At 42.6% G+C, this 21,411-nt stretch overlaps 1 protein-coding gene across 1 annotated transcript in view; it reads left to right on the top strand.

Moving 5' to 3' along the window:
* SMAD1 (SMAD family member 1) overlaps window positions 1-21,411 on the top strand; it is a 67,498-nt gene that overhangs the window by 19,021 nt on the left and 27,066 nt on the right. Inside the window, exon 2 of the mRNA XM_075860382.1 lies at window positions 11,608-12,159. Coding sequence (XP_075716497.1) covers window positions 11,760-12,159 — 400 coding nt within the window. The 5' untranslated portion in view covers window positions 11,608-11,759. The remainder of the gene's footprint in view (window positions 1-11,607; window positions 12,160-21,411) is intronic.

Raw genomic sequence — 21,411 nt, 5'->3', positions numbered from 1 at the left:
TTGTTCGGCTAATGATATATATTTAAAAATAAAAAAAACAGTATTTCCCCTTCAGAATTACAGGACAGAGTTCACACTGCTGAAAAGAGGAAGTAGACGTCAGTCTCATAAGAGTTGAGTGCACTGTAGCCCACGTTTAGAAAGACTGGTGGGTTTTTTTTCCGCAGAATGTCAATTTTATTTGCGTAAACGCTGCTTATCTGTTGCAGGTTTTCCCCATGAATTCATTGTTGTGTTTTTTTTACGCGGGTTAGCAACTATTCGCCGCAATAAACTCCTAAAAAAATATAAAAATCTTCTAGTTTGCTTCTTCCTCCAGGGTGGCCTCCTGGGATGACGTTTCATCCCATGTGACTACTGCAGCCAATCACAGGCTGTAGCGGTCTCCTGGAATGAATCGTCATCCCTTGAGTCCGGCCTGCTAGCAGACTGGCTGAATGCTGTACTTTACAGTTTGGTGCAGTATTTCACCCGGAATTCCCTGTGGCGCACAGGGCGGATACGCTGCGTGTTTTAACATGTCCGACAGTGAGGAAATGAAATCTACGCCTGCTATGAGCAGGTGTAGTGTAGGCAATATTAGGTTAAAAAGGTGGAAATGGCGCAAAACCTCGCCATTTTTCCCAATTCATTGCACAACAAGAAGTCGCAAATTTTACCGCATTTGTTTTTAGTACATTTTTTGATTTGTTACATTATTTGCAGCATTTTTGGAAGTGCAGTTTAAACCAAAAACAGCTTTTTGGTTTACTGCGGTTTCCTGCTGCTTTGGGAGGTACAAACTGGGAGGGGGAGGAGCTGATTCTATACAGCATCTGAATGGCAAAAGGGAGCTTTGTACTCTGATCTGACCAAGAGTAGGGGTGAGTGAATCAGTTTTTTCACTAGAGGCATACCTCTTTAGTTAGGCCCATGGCTGCCATAGAAACAATCAGCACCCCCCGCCGGTGTGGGTGGGGTGAGAGGGAGCCCCCTCCTGCTAAAACCACTGAGATGCGGTGGGCGCTATTGACTGCCACATCTGAGGGGTTAAACGGACGGCATCTATGTTGATTTAGATCCCAGCAGCTGAGAGCAGGGAGCTTTTACTGCTCCCGGCGACGCAGATTTATTCTGATGCAGCGCCGTAAAAAGTCTACTTCATCAGAATAAAGCCCATTAGTAACCGCTGTGAAAAGGCCTATTGGTGATCACTAATGGGTTAATAAACTCCAGCTAGGAGCCTGAACTTGCATAGCTGATAAGGTTGAAAAAGACGCAGAATATTTATTAACAATGTACTAAGAGTTCCCTGTGTATTATGCATCGCAGATAGAGGACAAGAATACCGTTGCTTCTAAAGGGTTAATCTGTTGCAGAAGACAGCTTTTTGTAAAGTCTCTGGCTCGCCTATATATATATATATATATATATATATATATATATATAATCTCTCAGACAGACCTGGGGGCCTTCATTAGGCCCCTGGGCTGCCATGACCGCTATCTGCACCCCACGATCACGTCACGGAGGGGGCGCCCCCTCTTTCTAACGCCCTAGATGCAGTAATCGTGACTGACCGCGTGATCCCTGTTACTGACAGTCCCAGGTGTCAGCTGTAATACACAGCTGATACCTGCAGCAAATAGAGCGGGCTCAGTGCTTGAGCCCACTCCATACTTCACCACCCACACAGGGACATGCTATGAAGTCGTGGTGCTGAAAGGGGTTAAGCTATGGAGGATGGCAATTTATCTTGCGTTTCCGCCTGTGAAATGCATCTGACAAATTTATTAACTCTCCTAAAACTGCACCTATGCCACATCAAAATGTAAAAAAAGGCACCTAAAAATACCCTAATAGTGTGTGTATTGAGGCATGTTCCCACACACAGGATATGCTGCAACAGAAAATCTGCGGCAGTATCTCTAGAAAGACGATGGTAAATCTGTCATAGAAATCCGCACCAAATAGTGAATTTTTTCCTTCTCCTATTGCTGCGGAAACGCTGCGTTATTTTCTGCAGTGGTTTTAGTGTGAAACCTTAGTTATAGCAAAGTATATGTGCACCTGTGGATTTTCAGTGGTTTTTGCGGCGTAAATGCTGTAAAAACAGCAACACAAGGGCCAAACGTGCAGCATCTCACGCAGCATAAATTGTGCTGCGGAATTGAAAAACGCACCGCAGAACACTCTCCGCATGACTTTTGTGTGTTTTTTTTTTTTTTTTTCCCCCTTTCTGCAGCATGGGAATGAGATTTTCTAAATCGTATTCACTTTGCTGCTCATGTAAATGCTGTAGAATTTCCGCATCAAATTCAGTTCCGTGTTTGCGCTACGTGGGAACCCAGCCTCAGGTGTGGATTTTAGCTGCGGTTTTGATGCAGATTTTCTGCACCAAATTATGTAATGTGTGCATGTAGCCTTAGGGGCCTCCCATCATAGATGTGTCCAAAAATACCTGCAAAGCCACGGACGATATGACAAACTGTACAGAACCCATTAAAGTCCATGTGTTCCGTCGGGCACTGATGGTATCGGTCGTACAACGGGACTGGTCCTTCTGATATTCTCGTTCTGCTTCTGTAAAAAAAAAAAAAAAAAAAAATAGACACGTGTGAATGGGCCTTACTTATAGACATTGGCATTTCAGAGTAAGGGTATGTGCGCACACACTAATTACGTCCGTAATTGACGGATGTATTTCGGCCGCAAGTCCCGGACCGAACACAGTGCAGGGAGCCGGGCTCCTAGCATCATAGTTATATACGATGCTAGGAGTCCCTGCCTCGCTGCAGGACAACTGTCCCGTACTATAATCATGTTTTCAGTACGGGACAGTAGTTCCACGGAGAGGCAGGGACTCCTAGCATCGTACATAAGTATGATGCTAGGAGCCCGGCTCCCTGCAGTGTGTTCGGTCCACTACTTGCGGCCGAAATACGTCCGTCAATTACGGACGTAATTAGTGTGTGTGCACATACCCTAACTGTTCTGCTAAGTGGTGGGCCAAACAAGCTTGTAGCATTAGCCACAAAGCTCAAATCCTAAGGCCCCATGCACACGAACATGCTTTTGCGGCCGCAATTCCCCCCGAAAATCCACGGGAGAATTGCGGCCCCCATTCATTCCTATGGGGCCATGCACATGACCATGGTTTCCACGGTCTCATTGAAAATAATGGCCGCAGCCATGTGCACAGCCTGCGATTTGTGGGCTTCTCGCAGCTGACACACCGTGGCCGACCGACCCGAAAACCACGACCGTGCACATGGCTACGGTCGTGTGCATGAGGCCTAAAGTGGTTTTCCGACTATACTTATTCCTCCTCTTTGTTGTCCAAATGAGCGTTAGTCTGACCGGTGTTGAAGGTGTATGGTCACCTTAAGTAAAGCCTGGTTGCCCAGACATGGTTCCTGACTTCACTCTTTAACCCCTTAATGACCGCCGATACGCCTTTTCACAGCGGTCATTAGTGGGCTTTATTCTGATGCATACGCCTTTTCACGGCGCTGCATCAGAATAAAGTAAACAGAGCAGGGAGCTGTGAAATCTCCCTGCTCTCAGCTGCCAGAGGTAGCTGAGTGCTGGGGGCATTCGTGCTCGAACTGGTGATCAATATTCGTATCGATCTCACCCATTTAACACCTCAGATGCGGCGCTCAATAGAGCGCCGCATCTGAGTGGTTTTGGAGAGAGGGAGGGAGCTCTCTCTCTCACCCGGCGATAAGATCGCGGAGTCTGTCTCAGATGGCAGCCGGGGCCCAATAAAGGCCCCCAGGTCTGCCTGTAGTAAATGCCTGCTAGGTCATGCCAGAGGCATGGCCTAGCAGTTGCCTGTCCGTTTTAAACGGACAGGCAGTAATACACTGCAATACAGAAGTATTGCAGTGTATTATAAAAGCGATCGTATGATCGCATATTAAAGTTTAATAAAGTTAATTTAAAAAACTCACTTTTTCGCCTTACAAAATGCTTTACTATTAAAAAAAAAAAAATAAAGCAAAAAAGTTACAAATTTGGTATCGCCGCGTCCGTAACGACCCCGACTATAAAGCTATTACATTATTTAACCAGCACGGTGAACACCGTAAAAAACAAGGGAAAAATTGCTGTTTTCTGTGAATCTTGACATCTACTCCAACATGGTACCAATAAAAACTACAAGTCGTCCCCCAATAAAAAAAAAAAAAAGCCCTCGTACAACTGCATCGGCGGAACAATAAAACAGTTAGGGTATGTGCACACGTAGTGACCAAAAACGTCTGAAAATCCAGAGCTGTTTTCAAGGGAAAACAGACCCTGCTTTTCAGACGTTTTTTGACCAACTCACATTTTTCGCGCCGTTTTTTACGTCTGTTTTTGGAGCGGTTTTCATTGGAGTCTATGAGAACGTCTCCAAAAACGTCCAAAGAAGAGTCCTGCACTTCTTTTGACGAGGCTGTATTTTTACGCGTCGTCGTTTGACAGCTGTCAAACGACGACGCGTAAATAACCGGTCGTCTGCACAGTACGTCGGCAAACCCATTCAAATGAATGGGCAGATGTTTGCCGACGTATTGTAGCCCTATTTTCAGACGTAAAACGAGGCATAATACGCCTCGTTTACGTCTGAAAATAGGTCGTGTGAACCCAGCCTTTTGGCTCTTCAAATATGGAGACACAAACAAATATTGGGAAAAAGTGTTTTTACTGTGTAAAAGTAGTAAAACATACAAAATCTATACAAATTTGGTATAGTTGCAATCGTAACAACCCGCTGAATAAAGTTATTGTGTTATTTATACCACACGGTAAATGGCGTAGATTTAGGACGCAAAAAAGAGGGGCAATTTCAGGGGTTTTTTTTTATATCCCCTCCCCCAAAAAATGTAATAAGTTAATCAATAAATATGTACCCCAAAATGGTGCTATTAAAAAAAAAAAAAAATGCAACTTGCCCCGCAAAAAAAAAAGACCTTATACAGCAATGTTGACGCAAAAATAAAAAAGTTATAGCTCTTCGACTGTGACGATGGAAAAACGTAAAAAATGGCTTGGTCATTAGGGCCCAGAATGCAAGCAGGGGGAAGGGGTTAAAGACTATTAGAGAAGTTTTTTTTTTTTGTTTTTTTTTTGTGCCACCCGACAGCTCCGTTGGGCCGCCTCCTTCTGCAGCTAGATGTTTATGGAAGCATTCCATGTGTAGCATAATTTAATACGCCAGTGAATGTCCAAACCCTGCAGAAGCACCCAATAATAAGACTGTCTAGTGTCATGAAAAGCCCCCCACCCTTATTTTCCTGCATGCACAGGGTACAAATTGGTCTCCTCCCTGCCTGACTTTTTGAACCGTCTCTGGAAAACAGGTGTTGTGTTAGAAACTCTGCACATCTGTGTGGGTGTGTATGTGGATAAGCACAAAAGCAGGATGGCCACTATATATAGAACTGTCTACTCAGCTGTAATTGCATCATTTAATCAGGCCCCTCTGCAGCGGAAAGGCATCCATACTGCTCTCCGCCATCAAAGGAAACCTCTTTCCAAGCTGTATCCTCTTGTAGAACAACACACGGTCCCACACCATACGCCTAATTGTTGAACCCCCTCCACTGGGAAGAGAGGAATTTTGCTGTTTTGTCTCTTTTTAAACAAGAACTTCCTCCATTATTTAGGTTGGGTGTCAAGGATGGACTGAGTCAGACAGAGGCCAGCTGATTTTAACCCCTTCCTTGCTGCTAGTTTAACATGTGTTTCTATATGGTAAATTAACCCCTTCCCGACATCTGACGTGATTGTACGCAATTGCCGAGAAGCGAGAGTATGCAGCTGGCTCACAGGCTCATCGGGTATCTGCTCTGTTAGAGCTGACACCTCACTGTAACTTGTGTGATCGGAGACCACTCAGACCCTGGTTGTTTAACCACTTATGTTGTGGTCCACAGTGACCGCATTATCTAAGCAGTTAAGAGGTGGGTGCCCCCTCATTAATTATGTAACGATGACTAAAGTTGAAAAAGACACCGGCCCAACCTATAATCCTATCATATTGATGGAGAGAGAGAGGCTGAAACCCCCATGAAATGAATGCAAATTGCCTCTTTAGGGGAAAAATTCCTCCCCGACTTCAAACATGTTAGTCAGAATCTCTGGTTCAACGTGCCATCTACAGAATCTAGTTCTCATGGCTTTCTAGAAAAATATAATATTAGAAGATATCAAGGCCTTTCCTGTAACCAAAAACATGGCCTTCCAAAAACATATAAGTTTAAAACTTTGAGTGGCCCTTTAAGAAATCTTTAGGCTGGGGGCACAAAAAGTTGTATTTTTTAATAGCACTATTTTGGGGTACATATAATTTATTGATTAACTTTTATTGAGGGTAATGGGGGGAAAAAAAGCAATTTCGCTACTTTTTTTTGCGTCCTTTACTTACTCCGTTTATCGTGTGGTATAAATAACATAACTTTATTCAGCAGGCCTTTACGATTGCGTCGATACCAAATTTATCTAGTTTTCTTATGTTTTCCTACTTTTACACAGTACAAACTTTTTTTCAAAATTATTTGTTTTTGTGTCTCCATATTTAACCCCTTAATGACCAGCCTATTTTGGACCTTAATGACCAAGCAATTTATTACGTTTTTCAATCGTCGCATTCCGAGAGCTATAACGTTTTTATTTTTGCGTCGACATAGCTGTATAAGGTCTTGTTTTTTGCGGGACAAGTTGCACTTTTTAATAGCACCATTTTTAGGTACATATTATTTATTGATTAACTTTTATTAACTTTTTTTTGGGGGGGAATAGAAAAAAATCTGAAATTTCGCCACTCTTTTTTGCGTCCTAAATCTACGCCGTTTACCGTGTGGTATAAATAACACATTAACTTTATTCAGTGGGTTGTTACGATTGCAACGATACTAAATTTGTATAGTTTTTGTATGTTTTACTACTTTTACACAGTAAAAACGCTTTTTTTTTCAAAATTATTTGTTTTTGTGTCTCCATATTTGAAGAGCCGTAACGTTTTTATTTTTTCGCCGATGCGGTCGTATGAGGGCTTTTTTTTTGCGGGAAGACTTGTAGTTTTTATTGGTACCATTTTGGAGTAGATGCGACTTTTTGATCACTTTTTATCACATTTTTTTTAAAGTCAGTATTCACAGAAAACAGCAATTTTTCCATAGTTTTTTATTATTTTTTTTACGGCGTTCACCGTGCGGGTTAAATAATGTAATAGATTTATAGTCGGGGTCGTTACGGACGCGGCGATACCAAATATGTGTAACTTTTTAACTTTATTTTGTTTTTTTTAATAGTAAAGCATTTTGTAAGGGGAAAAGCTGGGTTTTTCATTTTTTTTTCACATTTTTTTTAAAATTAACTTTATTAAACTTTTTTTTCACTTTTTTACTAGTCCCACTAGGGGACTATAATATGCGATTCTGCGATCGCATTTATAATACACTGCAATACTTTTGTATTGCAGTGTATTACTGCCTGTCCGTTCAACACGGACAGGCATCTGCTAGGTCATGCCTGCGGCATGATCTAGCAGGCATTCACTCCAGGCAGACCTGGGGGCCTTTATTAGACCCCCGGCTGCCATTACAGACACAGACACTCGGCGATCGTATCGCCGGGTGTCGGTGGGAGAGAGAGGGAGCTCCCTCCCTCTCTCCAAAACCACTCAGATGTGGCGCTTGCTATTGAGCACCGCATCTGAGGGGTTAAACGTGTGAGATCGATACTAATATCGATCTCACACGGCAGAGCAGGGACGCTCCCAGCCCTCAGCTGCCTCTAGCAGCTGAGAGCAGGGAGATCTGACAGTTCCCTGCTCTGTAAACTTATTCCGCTGCCGCGACGTAAAAAGTCTATGGCATCGGAATAAGGCCCGTTAGTGACCGACGTAGAAACACGATGGGCCGGTCACTAACGGGTTAAAGAGCCATGACTTTTTCTTACTTTTCTGCCGATGCAGTTGTATGAGGGTTTTTTCTTTGCGGGACAACTTTTAGTTTATCGGTACTATTTGAGTGCATGCGACTTGATCACTTTTTATCACATTTTTTTTTGAAGGCAGGTTTCACAGAAAATGGCAATTCTAGCGTTTTTTGTTCTTTTACAGCGTTTGCCGAGCGGGTTAAATAACATAATAAATATGTAGATGAGGTCGTTACGGACTCGTGGATACCAAATACGCGTAACTGTTTGTTTCATTAATAAAGTGTTAAGGGAGTGGGTTTTTCATCACTTTATTTTTTTGGGGTATTTAACTTTGATAAACTTATTAAGTTTTTTTTTTTTTCTAGTCTCACTAGGGGACTTTACTGTTTGATCGCTTTTATAATGCACTGCAATACTTCTGTATTGCAGTGTATTATTGCCTGTCAGTGTAAAACTGGCATGGCCTTGCAGCTGCCATAGAAAGCAATGACACCCTGCGATCGCATGCAGGGTGCCGGTGGGGTGAGGATGAGCCCCCTCCAAAACAACTTGGATGCTCGAGCGGCACTGCTCCAAGCCCTCAGCTACCAGAGGTAGCTGAGAGCATGGAGTTTTTCCTTTTCACAGTGCTGCTTAATTATTCTGATGCAGTGCCGTGAAAAGGCGTATGCATCAGAATAAAGCTCATTAGTGGCCACCGTGAAAAGGCGTATTGGCGGTCACTAGCAGGTTAAAGAGGCTCTGTCACCAGATTTTGCAACCCCTATCTGCTATTGCAGCAAATAGGCGCTGCAATGTAGATTACAGTAACGTTTTTATTTTTAAAAAACGAGCATTTTTGGCCAAGTTATGACCATTTTTGTATTTATGCAAATGAGGCTTGCAAAAGTCCAAGTGGGTGTGTATTATGTGTTTACATAAACATGCCCAGTTAAAAACACAATACACGCCCAGTTGGTAAAACGAGAAAACACGCCCAGTTGTCCATTTCAAAGCTCATTTGCATAAATATAAAATAGCTCATAACTTGGCCAAGAATGAACGTTTTTTACAAAACAAAAACGTTGCTGTTATCTACATTGAATTCACCGGCGGTCAGGATAGAACGTAGCAGCTAGATGAGGGGAACACACCCAGCTGCTAAGTGAGACACAGCAGGGCGCGCTTCCAACACAACCGTGCTGTTAGCTATACAGCTGACGGCTGTCAGCCGTGCAGTAGGATCTTGTGCGGGGTGGTGACTTGCCAATCATGTGAAGGTGTTATTGAGGAGTGGAGGAGAGTTAACAGACTGAGAGCTACATAATGGTAAGATCAGAGTTCACAGCAGCACAGAATATTTCAGGAGAGGAGCGTGCAGATGTTGAGTGTATGATGCTGACTGGTCACTGATTGGTCAGAGTCATACACATAAACACGCCCAGTTAAAAACACAATACACGCCCAGTTGGACATAATGAAAAAAGCTCATTTGCATAAACTTAAAAATGCTCATAACGTGGCCAAAAATGAACGTTTTTTATAAAAAAAAAAACCCGTTACTGTTATCTACATTGCAGCGCCGATCACATGCAATAGGAGATAGGGATAGGGATTTGAGAATCTGGTGACAGCCTCTTTAAATATCGGTACAACATCCGCCGTCCTCCGATCCTGTGGCACTGATCCTGTTACAAGAGAATCCAAGAAAATGAGATAATGGTCTGTCCAATGCTGAGCCCCATTTCCTTAATACTTGTGGATGAATGCTGTCTAAATATTGATAAATCACCTGGGCCAATTTGCTCAGACGCAGTTCTACTTCTTCCTGTGTTAAGCAGGTAATATAGGGGGGGTGACATTAATCACTGTCCCCCCTGAAGATCTGGTACTGGCAGCTCATCCGTGAACACCAAGGAAAAGTACATGTTTAATATCTCAGGCCTCGCTTTGTCCTCTACCATTATATTTCCATGGTCCTCTTTTAAGAGCGAATATTATCAGATTTCTTTCTTTTTGGCATGTGAATATATTTGACATTTTAGGGACTAACTTTAATGTCATTAGCAATTTTGTTTTTTCTGTAGATAACTATTTCATTTTTATATTGATCTTTGTAAATCTGGAATGCTTTTGCTGCGCCCTCAGCCTTCGATGTTTTGAATGCTTTTTGTTTTTGTCTTACTATATTCGGTAATTCCCTATTCATCCATATTAGTCTCCTTCTTTTATTCCTAGACATTTTGTTACCAGAGCGTATAAACTTACTACGTGATTCGTGTAATATATCTTTAAAGCTCCCCATTTAGCGTCGGCATCCCTATTTACCATTACATGATCCCAGTCAACAAGACTAAGTGCTTCCCTCCAGTCAATTGAATTTTGGTTTCCTAAAATGCCACTTTTTTATTTTGTTTTTTTTTTTTTTTGCTGCTCCCCTTCATATTGTTTTATTTTAAATTATATTAAAACTTACCATTTTGTGGTCACTATTGCCCAAGTGCTCCCGGACCTCCACGTTTGATATTGTCTCTGGTCTATTAGACAAGACCAAATCCAGCACATTATCCCCTCTGGTGGGTTTATTAACCAACTGAGTGAAATAATTGTCTTGAATTGTGTATAAAAACTTCCAGCTTTTAGCACATCCAGCGGCCTCTCTGTCTTAATGTCAGGACAGTTAAAGTCCCCCATAATAAGGACCCCATCATTTGCTGCTTCTATTTGTTGCAGCATTTCATCCTCAGCCTGTTCAGCTACAGTATGTTCGGTGGCTTATAACAAACTCCAATTAGTAGTTTGGATTTTACGAACAGACAAACCCCCCCCACCTTTCTTTTCTATCCCATCTGAATACGGTGTAGCGCCCCCCCCCCCTCCCCCACACACACATTTGCTACCCGGTCATGGCTCTCATCCAGCCAGGTTTCTGCTATGCCCACTACATCATAATCCATGTCAGTCATTAGAATCTCCAACTCGTCTACTTTACTTGCAAGACTTCTTGCATTCGCCAAGAATACAGACTACGCTATTGCTTCCGGCAAAACGACGGATCCGGTGCACAACAGAGATAAACGGAAACCATGGGCACTGGATCCGTCACCATTGAAATCAATGGTGATGGAAACGGAAACCTCTGGTTTCCGTTCGTGTCTGTACAGGGTCCCGTTCTAACGGAAAGCTCCGACCTGACGTCCGAACGGGACCCCAACGCAGATGTGGACAGAGCCTAAGAGCTGAAGTAAAAAAAACATTACTTCTAGTCTTTGTAAAATCTGCACGGATAGCTGTCCTAGTCAGCTTTTTGTGGTGGTTCTCAAGTGTAGTCATATTCTCCGTAATGGGTTACAATTGACATGGCGATTTTACTTTGGGTATCAGTGTACAGTGGGGAGAACGTATTACATGAATGCTTTGGGAACTTGCTGTATGGACCGATCCACAATGAAATTCCAAAAATCACTTATGAATCTGGCTATTGATATAATGAAGTAAGTGAAACTAAGAATAGCACAAATAGAGGGGAATAAGCTGACGTTCTCCGAGCACAAGTCACCACGTTCACAAGGGGGTTGTGTGCTCACTGTAAATGTATGCCGCGTAACAGCCAATATGTTCTGTGCTCTTGAATGCTGCCAGATGATGAAACCTCACATCTGGATTTTCACCCATTCCTTACTGATAAATTTATATATATATATTTTTTTTCCTTAGATGCTGCTCGTCTGCTGGGAATTATAGGCTCTTACCCCTGTGCTGGAAATTGTCTTCTGGTTGAGAAGCGAAGAGGGGAAGCTAGCTTTTATTTTTAGGAAGTTGGACCGGTCAGTGCTCTGATACAACTGTGACCTTCTCTGCTTGTCACAATGAATGTGACCAGCTTATTCTCCTTTACTAGCCCAGCAGTGAAGAGGCTGCTTGGTTGGAAGCAAGGAGATGAGGAAGAAAAATGGGCTGAAAAAGCTGTAGATGCATTGGTAAAAAAGCTAAAGAAGAAAAAAGGCGCCATGGAAGAGTTGGAGAAGGCCCTGAGTTGTCCCGGACAGCCCAGTAACTGTGTCACCATTCCACGCTCACTTGATGGAAGGTTACAAGTATCTCACCGAAAGGGGCTCCCGCATGTAATATACTGTCGAGTATGGCGCTGGCCTGATTTGCAGAGCCATCATGAACTGAAACCTCTGGAATGCTGCGAATATCCATTTGGCTCTAAACAGAAAGAAGTTTGCATAAACCCTTACCACTACAAGAGAGTGGAGAGTCCTGGTACGTAACTAAATGTGCATCTTTAAAGGGACACTCTGGCCAAAATGAAACTTTCCCATGTGTACCATTATGGTATTCAATGTGTGTCTTTCACCTATATAGTGCAGTCTCCCTGTCTGTATACTTATGGTTTCTCAGCTTATTTAGGAGAATATAGAGAGAATGATAATCCATGTCCCCCAGCATGCAGAAATGGTATAGTCTTCAGCTGGTCATGTGATGCTGGGCTGAAGCATCATGGGACTGATGGCAAAGCAGAGAGGAAGAGAAAGCTGGAGAAATCTAAGAATCAAGATGGAGGCTTTTTTAAAGCACAGACAAGGCAGCAGTTACGGTATACATAAAAGTGTAGAGTGTGGCACAGTCAGGCGGGGAATGCAGACATGGAAAGTTGTTTTTACTGGAGGTTTTCTTTAAGGCATAAAAAAGGTTCTATTGACTATATTGTGTACAACTTGCAGTAGGTATGTCCTAATAACCCTTATGCATAGTTCACACTAGTTTGTTGTTTGTTTGTTTTTTGCAGGCAGAATTCCTGAAGGAATTTTGAGGCAGATTCTTCTGAGGCAGATTTTGATCTGCCTGCACTTGCTTTGCCGTGTCTTTCTGCGGCGTTTTTCGCCTGTGGCTGTTAAGCACCGTGGACAAAAAACGCTGCAGAAACCAATTTCTCTGCCTCTTATTGATGTCCGAGAAGGAAATGCGTGAAGCAAGTTTCCCCCCTTGCAAACGTTTTTACGCACACGGGGGAACAAAAGCTTCTGCCTCCCTCTGAAATCAATGGGAGGCTATTTCAGACTGTTTTTGGTGCGGTTTCAGAGTCAAAAACTGCAACAAAGAACTGTTAACTAGGCCTTCGCAGAAAGAAGGTAAATAATATTTGTAAAACCGGTCCAAAGGGTTACATTGAATGGCATTAGCAGGAAATGACATATTTTAGATAAGAACAGCGAGCTCTTAAAACAGAAAACAAGATAATTTATCCAGAATGAATGTCCATCTGTTTTCTATATTTAGTGATAGACATAAGGAAAACATACTATTGTATGTACCCTCTGATGCTGTATGCCACAAGTGGGCCGAGCTCTGCTTTAGCTTCTTGTATATAATATGTGGACTGCTGTGTGCGAGCATTTTACAGAATGAAGAGATCTGATGCAGCCATCTGTATACAATATATTCTGGTTTTGTAGAACACTAGCATGGTAGTAGGTTGTGGTGCGCTGCTAGTTTCCACCTTCAATATGTCAATAGGCACAAATGGCAGTATGGTTTTTGGCTTTTGCTTGACTAGCTAGATCACTATGTGCAGCCACATAAACATACATTAACATTAGTCAAGTGTCCTGACAGTGAATATACATTACCTCCAGCCAGGACGTGATGTCTATTCACAATCCTGACACTTCGCTAACGTTTGTATGAGATTTACAGCAAGGCAAGCGTAATCTCGTGAGATTACGCTGTAAACTGTCATTTAAAACGAGATTACGCTTGCCTTGCTGTAAATCTCACAGAAACGTTAGCGAAGTGTCAGGATTGTGAATGGACATCACGTCCTGGCTGGTGGTGATGTCTATTCACTATCAGGACACTTGAGTAACTTTAATGTGGGTGTATGTAGCTGCACATGGGAATCTAGCTAGATCACTGTGCTGTGTAAATGAACGGAGAGAAGTGTATGACGCTGATTGATCAGTCATACACTTCTCTCCACAACGCCCACTTGGTCAAAAAGTAAAACACGCCCAGTTGTCCATTATGAAAGTAATTAGCATAAAGCTAAAATAGGTCATAACTCCGTCAAAAATTAGTTTTTCTAAATAAAAAACACTGCTGTAATCTACATTACAGCGCCGATCATATTATGTACAAGATAGGCCACTTATAATGTGGTGACAGAGCCTCTTTAAATTGTGATCAGATTGATTGATTGAATCTATTTTTTAGACAATTGGGTCAATAGTTCAGAGTAGAAAACGCAAATAAATGGTGGCGGCCCTGCAGCTCAGTTTCTGTGTCAAAATCTGGTCTACGCACGGATCCACGTGGCGGCACACGGTGGTGATCAAAGCAGAAAAGGAAGTAATCCAATACCTGGAGGGGTGGTTGCATCAATAACAAGCCTATGCATTTCGGACAGGTCACCTGTGCTTACTCATGGCGTCCATATGGTCCGTTTTCCTTCACGCCCCAGTTTCCTTCAGGCTGTTGACTCAGTAAATGGAATTTTTACACTAGAGTGAAATGTAGGACTGTGCACTTACGATCAAAATCACAATTAAGTGAACGTGTAACCTTTTTGGGTAGCACGATGCATCAAAATATCAATATTTAGATGCTGTGCACTTTGAAACTGTTCAATACTGTTAATTCATGTACTTCGATACCAAGCTACGCGGCCGCACAGCTTAGTATCGTAACACATGAATTTAGTCCTAGCGTGTGCATGTAAGACAGGACATGGCGGGTGGACACTGAAGCTAAACTGGAAGTAAATGGGGTGGGCATTGAGGAACAAACTGCCTGAAACGCTGTTATATAGACGGGCAATGGACTCTGCTGAGCCGTGAGAGACTCTGAAAACAATACATGCAAAGACAGGCCCGAGGCAGTGGCATCATCGTGCCTGTCTCTGCTGAGCGGCCACGTTTTACAGTGACTAGTAGAGCAGAGAACGAACGTTCCCTGCTCTACTATAGGACACAGATACCGTTGAATCCTGACGACGGAAATAGTTTAAACCGGAAAAACAAACTGAAATTAGCAAGATGGCCTCTGTTATAGGGATGTCACGATACCAGAATTTGGACTTCGATACCGATACTTTGTGTAGTATTGCGATACTCTATCAAAACGATACTTTTGCCAACCATAATAATAATAAACTTCCGTTTTCTGTTGTGAGGCGCATGGTGTAATGCATTTTGAACCTCCACGTGCCTCACATTAATAGTAATTAACTCCATCATGTTCCTCAGTAGTAATGGCCAACATTGGGTTAATGTGTGAGGTACATGATTGGGTTAATTACTATTAATGTGAGGCACATGGAGGTTCAAAATTCCAAATACCTCGTTCTTCACGAAGTGAAAGCATTTTTTATTTTAGAACCGCGTAAACATGAATGACTCTATAAATGTGTGTGTGTGTGTATCCCCTCCCCTAGAGCATAGTAAAAAAAAAATCATAAATGGTATCGCTGCATCTGTAAAAGTCTGAACTATTACAATATATCATTATTTAATGCGCTGTAAAAAAAAATTAAGTCAAAAGATCAAAACGTCGCATGTACCCCAAAATGGTATTAAACTACAGCTTATTCCGCAAAAAATGAGCCCTTATACCACTTAATCGACAAATAGTTATGGCTCTCAGAATTTGGCGAAAAAATAAATTTTTATTTTTTACACTTAGGTTTTTACTTATTACGTAAAATATAGAAGAAAAAATATATATACATATTTTTTTTTTTTTTGCTATTGCCGTAATCTTTTTGACCCGCAGAATAAAGTGAACATGTTTTAATTTCAGTGAATTCCATAAAAACAAAGCGCAAAAACAATGGAGGAATCGCTGTTTTGTTTTTTCATTTTCTACCCCACATATTCCACCCCCCCCCCCCACCCGTTTCCTAGTCCATTATATGGCACAGTAAATGATGCTACGAAAAACTACAACTCTTCCCGCAAAAATCAAGCCCTCATAGGACTATATCGATGGAAAAATAAAGTTATGGCTTTTGGAAGGTGGGGAGGAAAAAATGAAAATCTGAAAAATGACTGCGGCACGAAGGGGTTTACATTACTTTATTTTTATATTTTTACTTTTTAATGTAATGGCACATCTATATGCCAGTACAGTAGCCTGTGTACTTATAGTACACAGGCAGTTGTTAGGACATACCGAAGTATACCCTAACAAGAAATATGGCAAGACAGCCCTGGGGTCCTTCAATAGACCCTGGGCTGTCTGCCCATATATGGTATGGCCCTCGATTGCGTCACAGGAATTCCTGTGATGCGATCCAAGGGGCATCCCCCCCCCTTCTCGTTTTCTCCTGAATGCTGCAGTCAGCTTTGATCGCAGCATTCAGAGGAATAGTGGTGGAGATGAGAGGTTTCTCCGATCTCCGCCGTTATAGAGCAGGGCTGCGGCTGTGTAATACAACCATTGCCACGCTCCTGACATTAAGTGCGCGCGGTCAGCATGAGGTGATGCGGCCGGCGCTGCACTAATGAGCACAGGCACTGAAGACAGAACATGGGGGTGTTTTGCACAGCGCCTGCCATGTTCTGTCTTCGGTGCCACCGCTCATTAATACAGTGCTGGCCACATCACATAATGCTGACGGTGCGCACTTGTCAGGACTCAGGAGCTGGGCAATGGCTGTATTACACAGCCGCAGCCCCGCTCTCATACATTCATGTGTTACTATACTGAGCTGTGCGGCCGCATAGCTAAGTATCGAAATACATGAAACAACGGTATCGAACAGTTTGGGGATGCACGGTATCGAAACAGTATGGGAGTTTCGATGCATCGTGCATCCCTACTCAGAAATTCAGCGTAGATAAGTCTTTGGTTTTTGTATTTTTTTTCCCCCGATTAATTGACCAGCCCCAGTTGCATGTGTGGTAAAACCACGTTTTAATGCAAGTTTGGGTGGTCATTTTAAAGAGGCTTTTTAGAAGGGTGGTCTTCTCAAAGAATATATCTACAGGAAGGTGTCCGTGCCATAGGCTCCGCTAAAGATAGGACCTGTCCTATCTTTTGCTAATTATGGACTATGCTCCCATACTTTTATATGGGAGCGTGTCACGCAAATGCAGGCGGTTGTCCGGCTGGCCGTTCCAGTAATTGCGGCCCGTGATTTCGGGCACTGTCGTGTGCATGGGGCCTAAAGTATGGGAGTACGGTCCAAAGAAAGCAAAAAATAGGACATGTCCTGTCTCTTGCGGAGGCTTTCTACGGCACCAACACCTTCCCGTAAATATACAAGAAGGTGTCCTACGGCCATAGAAATGAGTCCGTAATTACGCTTGAAATCAGCAGTCGTGTATAATGGGGCCTTAGTCATGAGAACTTTGTAGTAAAAAAACTTTTTGTATTAAGCCTCATGCACACATCCGTTGTGCCACTCGGGCCGTCTTCCATTGTTTACTTTGTTAGCTGCATTCAGATATGTATCTAAATAAAACCATTGCAGTAGAGCAAGACTGGACAAATTCCCAGAAGCCGCGTAACCTATGCTCCTAGCAATGTACTTCATGTCTTATTTTAGGTGTACCCCCACCCACGTCTATGGAACATCTTGTAGCTTTTATGAAAAACAAAATAAAAAAACATTCTGGCTTCTGGAATGGTCTAACTGGCTCCTAGAGTTTACAGTAATGTTTCCACCCTTGAGGAAGAGATGCTCACACAATGTGTTGCACAATGTCTAAGTTTGATATTCTGAAGTCTCTTCTGTACTAGCAGATATGCCACTCACGGAAGAATTGCCAATGACTGGTAACATCCATGCCCCACAGCCTGTCCAACATGTCATGCTAATATGTAATCGATCTAAAAACCCCTTCCTGCACTGCGCTGTGCATTTATAAGGCTTCGTTCACATCTGTGCTAGGGCTCCATTCCGACGTTCCTTCGGAGCTTTCCGTCGAAACGGAGCCCTGACCGACACAAATGAAAACCGTAGGTTTCCATTTCAATCACCATTGATTTCAATGGTGACGGATCCGGTGCCAATGGTTTCCGTTGTACAAGGGTTCCGTCGTTTTGACAATAGTGTAGTCGACTACGGTATTGATTCCGTCAAAACGACGGAACCCTTGCACAACGGAAACCATTGGCACAGGATCCGTCACCATTGAAATCAATGGTGATAGACAAGCGGAAGCCATAGGTTTCGGTTTCCGTTAGGGCTCCATTCTGATGGAAAGCTCTGTTGGAACGGAGCCCCAGCGCAGATGTGAACCAAGCCTATCATTGACAGGCACAACAGATTACAATATGTAAGTATTGCAGTTCAGTATTTAAAGGGTAACTAAAACTTTCAAAAAATTTCAGACATGTCATAGTATTTTCTGCACCAAATTCTGCAACGTGTGCAATTAAGCCTAAAGCATTCAAATCACCACATGTGGGGCTAAAAATTTTTTTTAATTAAACCTCCGTCACCCCCTTTATCTTTATGGGGTGAAAAAATACGGATGCAGCAATACCAATGGTGTAATGACTCAAACTATAAACATCTCGTGTGGGGCAGGGCGACTTTTTTTTTTTTTTTTTTTTTTTTTAAATATGTCCTTCATCCCCAAAAAATGGAATGAAGTGATCAAAGTTGTATGTGTACCAAAATGTTACCAATGAGCACTCAAACTTGTCCCAAAAAACTAGCCCTCATATGGTTGTGACAGGAAAATAAAATCGTTATAGGTGTTGGAATGTGGCGAGACCTAAATAAATATATATATGTGTGTGTGTGTGTGTGTGTGTGTGTGTGTGTGTGTGTGTGTGTGTGTGTGTGTGTGTGTGTGTGTATATCTTTTTTTAAATTTTACTTGTGCAAGAGTAGTTTAAAACCAAAACGCTATAAGGCTATGTTCACAACTGCGTTATGACACTGTCCGAGGAGCAGAACAAGGCAATAACTGCAGCAACGATTCCGTTGCACATCGGACACCACTGGCGGCCAATGGAACCTATTGACTTCAATGGGTTCCGTCGGGGTGTGCATGATTTTACCTGGCACAATAGCGCAGTATGCCGCTCTATTGTCTATGGTAATCCCTGTTGGACCTGCGACAGAGCACTCCAACGTAGATGTGAATGAAGCCTAATCTTGGTATCTCCATAGTTGTATCGACTCACAGAATGACAGTTTTTTTCGTGTTTTATTTATACCACACTGAACGAAGTAATAACAAAACACAGAAAACAATGACTATATTGCGGTTTTTACTGTCCCTAAAATAAATTAATTTATAAAATAGTCTATATACCACAAGAAGGTGCTATTAACCAATACAACTCATCCCAGACGAGAAGCCATCCTATAGCTTAGTCAATAGAAAAATAACAGTTATGGCTTGTTGGAAGCAGAGATCATAAAGCGCTGCATCCTTACAGGGTTAACGTATCTGCTGGTTTTGGTCCTCCCCCCCCCCCCCCCCTTATTTTTCTGAAAGCGGTGTGCTAAAATGAAACCTTTGCCTAACCCCAATTGTAAATGCTGTGCATGGATACGACTGAACACCTTCTTCCATGCGGTTGCTGCTTGTTGTATTCCTTTGGTGTTGAGCCACCTCCCTTGCCTTTCCTTCCTGCTTCATTGTCTCTGGTCCATGATATGACATTACCAACTGTGCATCCTCCCAGCCGCTCTGCCTTGCCGCTCCCTTGATATCACTTATTGTTTTGAACATTGCTACTAGGATATTGGTAGAAAGACATAAACACGTTGGGCTACTGGAGCCTTGTTCACATTAATACAAAGCTAATGGACTTCAAAAGGTTCTGTATCGGATGTCCGATATTTGGTTTTCACGCCATCCTGCCCATGAGGTGGTTTGTTTGGTAACTATGGTGGTGCACTGCCTGGCTCCGCCGTAAGCTCCACACATGTGAAGTAAAGGGGAACACCCTCTGCCAACAGAGAAACCGGGAAGGTTATAGTAACAATACAACTGGATCCTTCCTCATGGCATACATCACCCATGGGTTTCCATGTTAGAAGCGTATACCATCTACGTCATGGGCTTTTTAGTAAGTTTATGGTAACCGGATATCCTAATAATCTATGGGTGGCAGATTCCTGTGCCAGGTTACCATGTAGCGTAGACACTGGAATTTCCGCAACGGAATTCTGTGTAGAAGTTCCGCCATGTTTACAGTAGCAGCAGAGCGGATAAGATTCTGACCCATGGTCATGGGATGGACACACAGGTGCTTGGTTGTTACCGTATGTGTATCAGAGCTGTGTTTTCGAACTATCCCCGCACCCGTGTGTCAATCGCATGACTATAGACAGAATTTTATCCACCGGAAGTAAATAATGAATGTGGCTACTGAATAACCGCAAGCAAAACTGAGGCATTAATACAGCATTTTAAAAATGCTAATTATACAAAAATAACGTCTTATACTAAAACCGGACAAACTTATTCAATATATTCCTCCTGTAGCCTATTTAGCGGCATAATACTGTTTGCCATTATTGCCCAGCTTGTCCGCGCACCATGCTGTCCAAATGAACGGCTCGTTACAACCGCTCCGCATGCCAAAATGGGTAAACTACTGTGCGGGGGGGAAAAAAAGAGGTTACTCCACGGTGCATGCCCAGAAGTGCTCCATGGCGACCGTATTTTGCGTTTTTTTTATTTTTAACTGATATGGCTGTGCGTCCTCAGTAAAGTGTGGGAGTGGACTGCTATCTATCTCTCGACTTTGTATACATGCCGCAAAACAATTTTATTAAATTTGAACGTCTGTTTGCTGTTTGACTTTAACTGACATCTGTCACCATATACTATAATTGTATCCGTATGAGCGTTCATGACTTATACGTTTTAACGTAAACCATTAGGCCGGATTCACACTATCCGTGTCAGACTGATTTCCAGCCCGACCACGGTGCATGTGAATAGGACTCCTGAACAAAAAATTACAGTACAGAACATGCCAGAATAGCAGTTGCGTGAGGAAGCAGGGACTCCTCGCACCATAAATAACTGATGCCATTAGTCCCGTTCATATGTACCGTGGTTGGGCCAGAAATCTGGCTGACATTCGGACCGGTTTTTTACAGGTTGATCATGGGCCGCTGGCATTCGTCACAGCCTACTTTTAGCTTTTTATACGTTGGGAGCTTTTCTCAGCACGTTTAAATGTAGAACAAAAAATCTGATGTGATCGTAATACATTTATATACTTTCTAGTCCGATTAGGGCTGTCTGACAATGGACTAAAAACAGGGACTCTATTATCCGGAAGAAATAGAGAAGGCTTTCTATCCAAGATGGTTGTTAGTGATGGAGTTTTTTAGTTGGTCTGCACTTGAAGGTGCGTGGTTTAGTCCTTTTTCAAGATCATCTTGTTATATTTCTTTATTACTATCCCCCTTTACCTGCTATAACATTTATGGTAGACCTGCCACTAGATCTGCATAAATGTGTCTAGTCTTGGTAAGAAGTGTGTGTGCGTAGTCAGGAAAAAAAGTATTCTTTCCATGTACAACACTATGTATAG

Source organism: Rhinoderma darwinii, chromosome 1, assembly GCF_050947455.1.
Source record: "Rhinoderma darwinii isolate aRhiDar2 chromosome 1, aRhiDar2.hap1, whole genome shotgun sequence".
Lineage (NCBI taxonomy): Eukaryota > Metazoa > Chordata > Amphibia > Anura > Rhinodermatidae > Rhinoderma > Rhinoderma darwinii.
The sequence above is the reverse complement of the archived record's forward strand: the minus strand, read 5'-3'. Positions and strand labels throughout refer to the sequence as shown.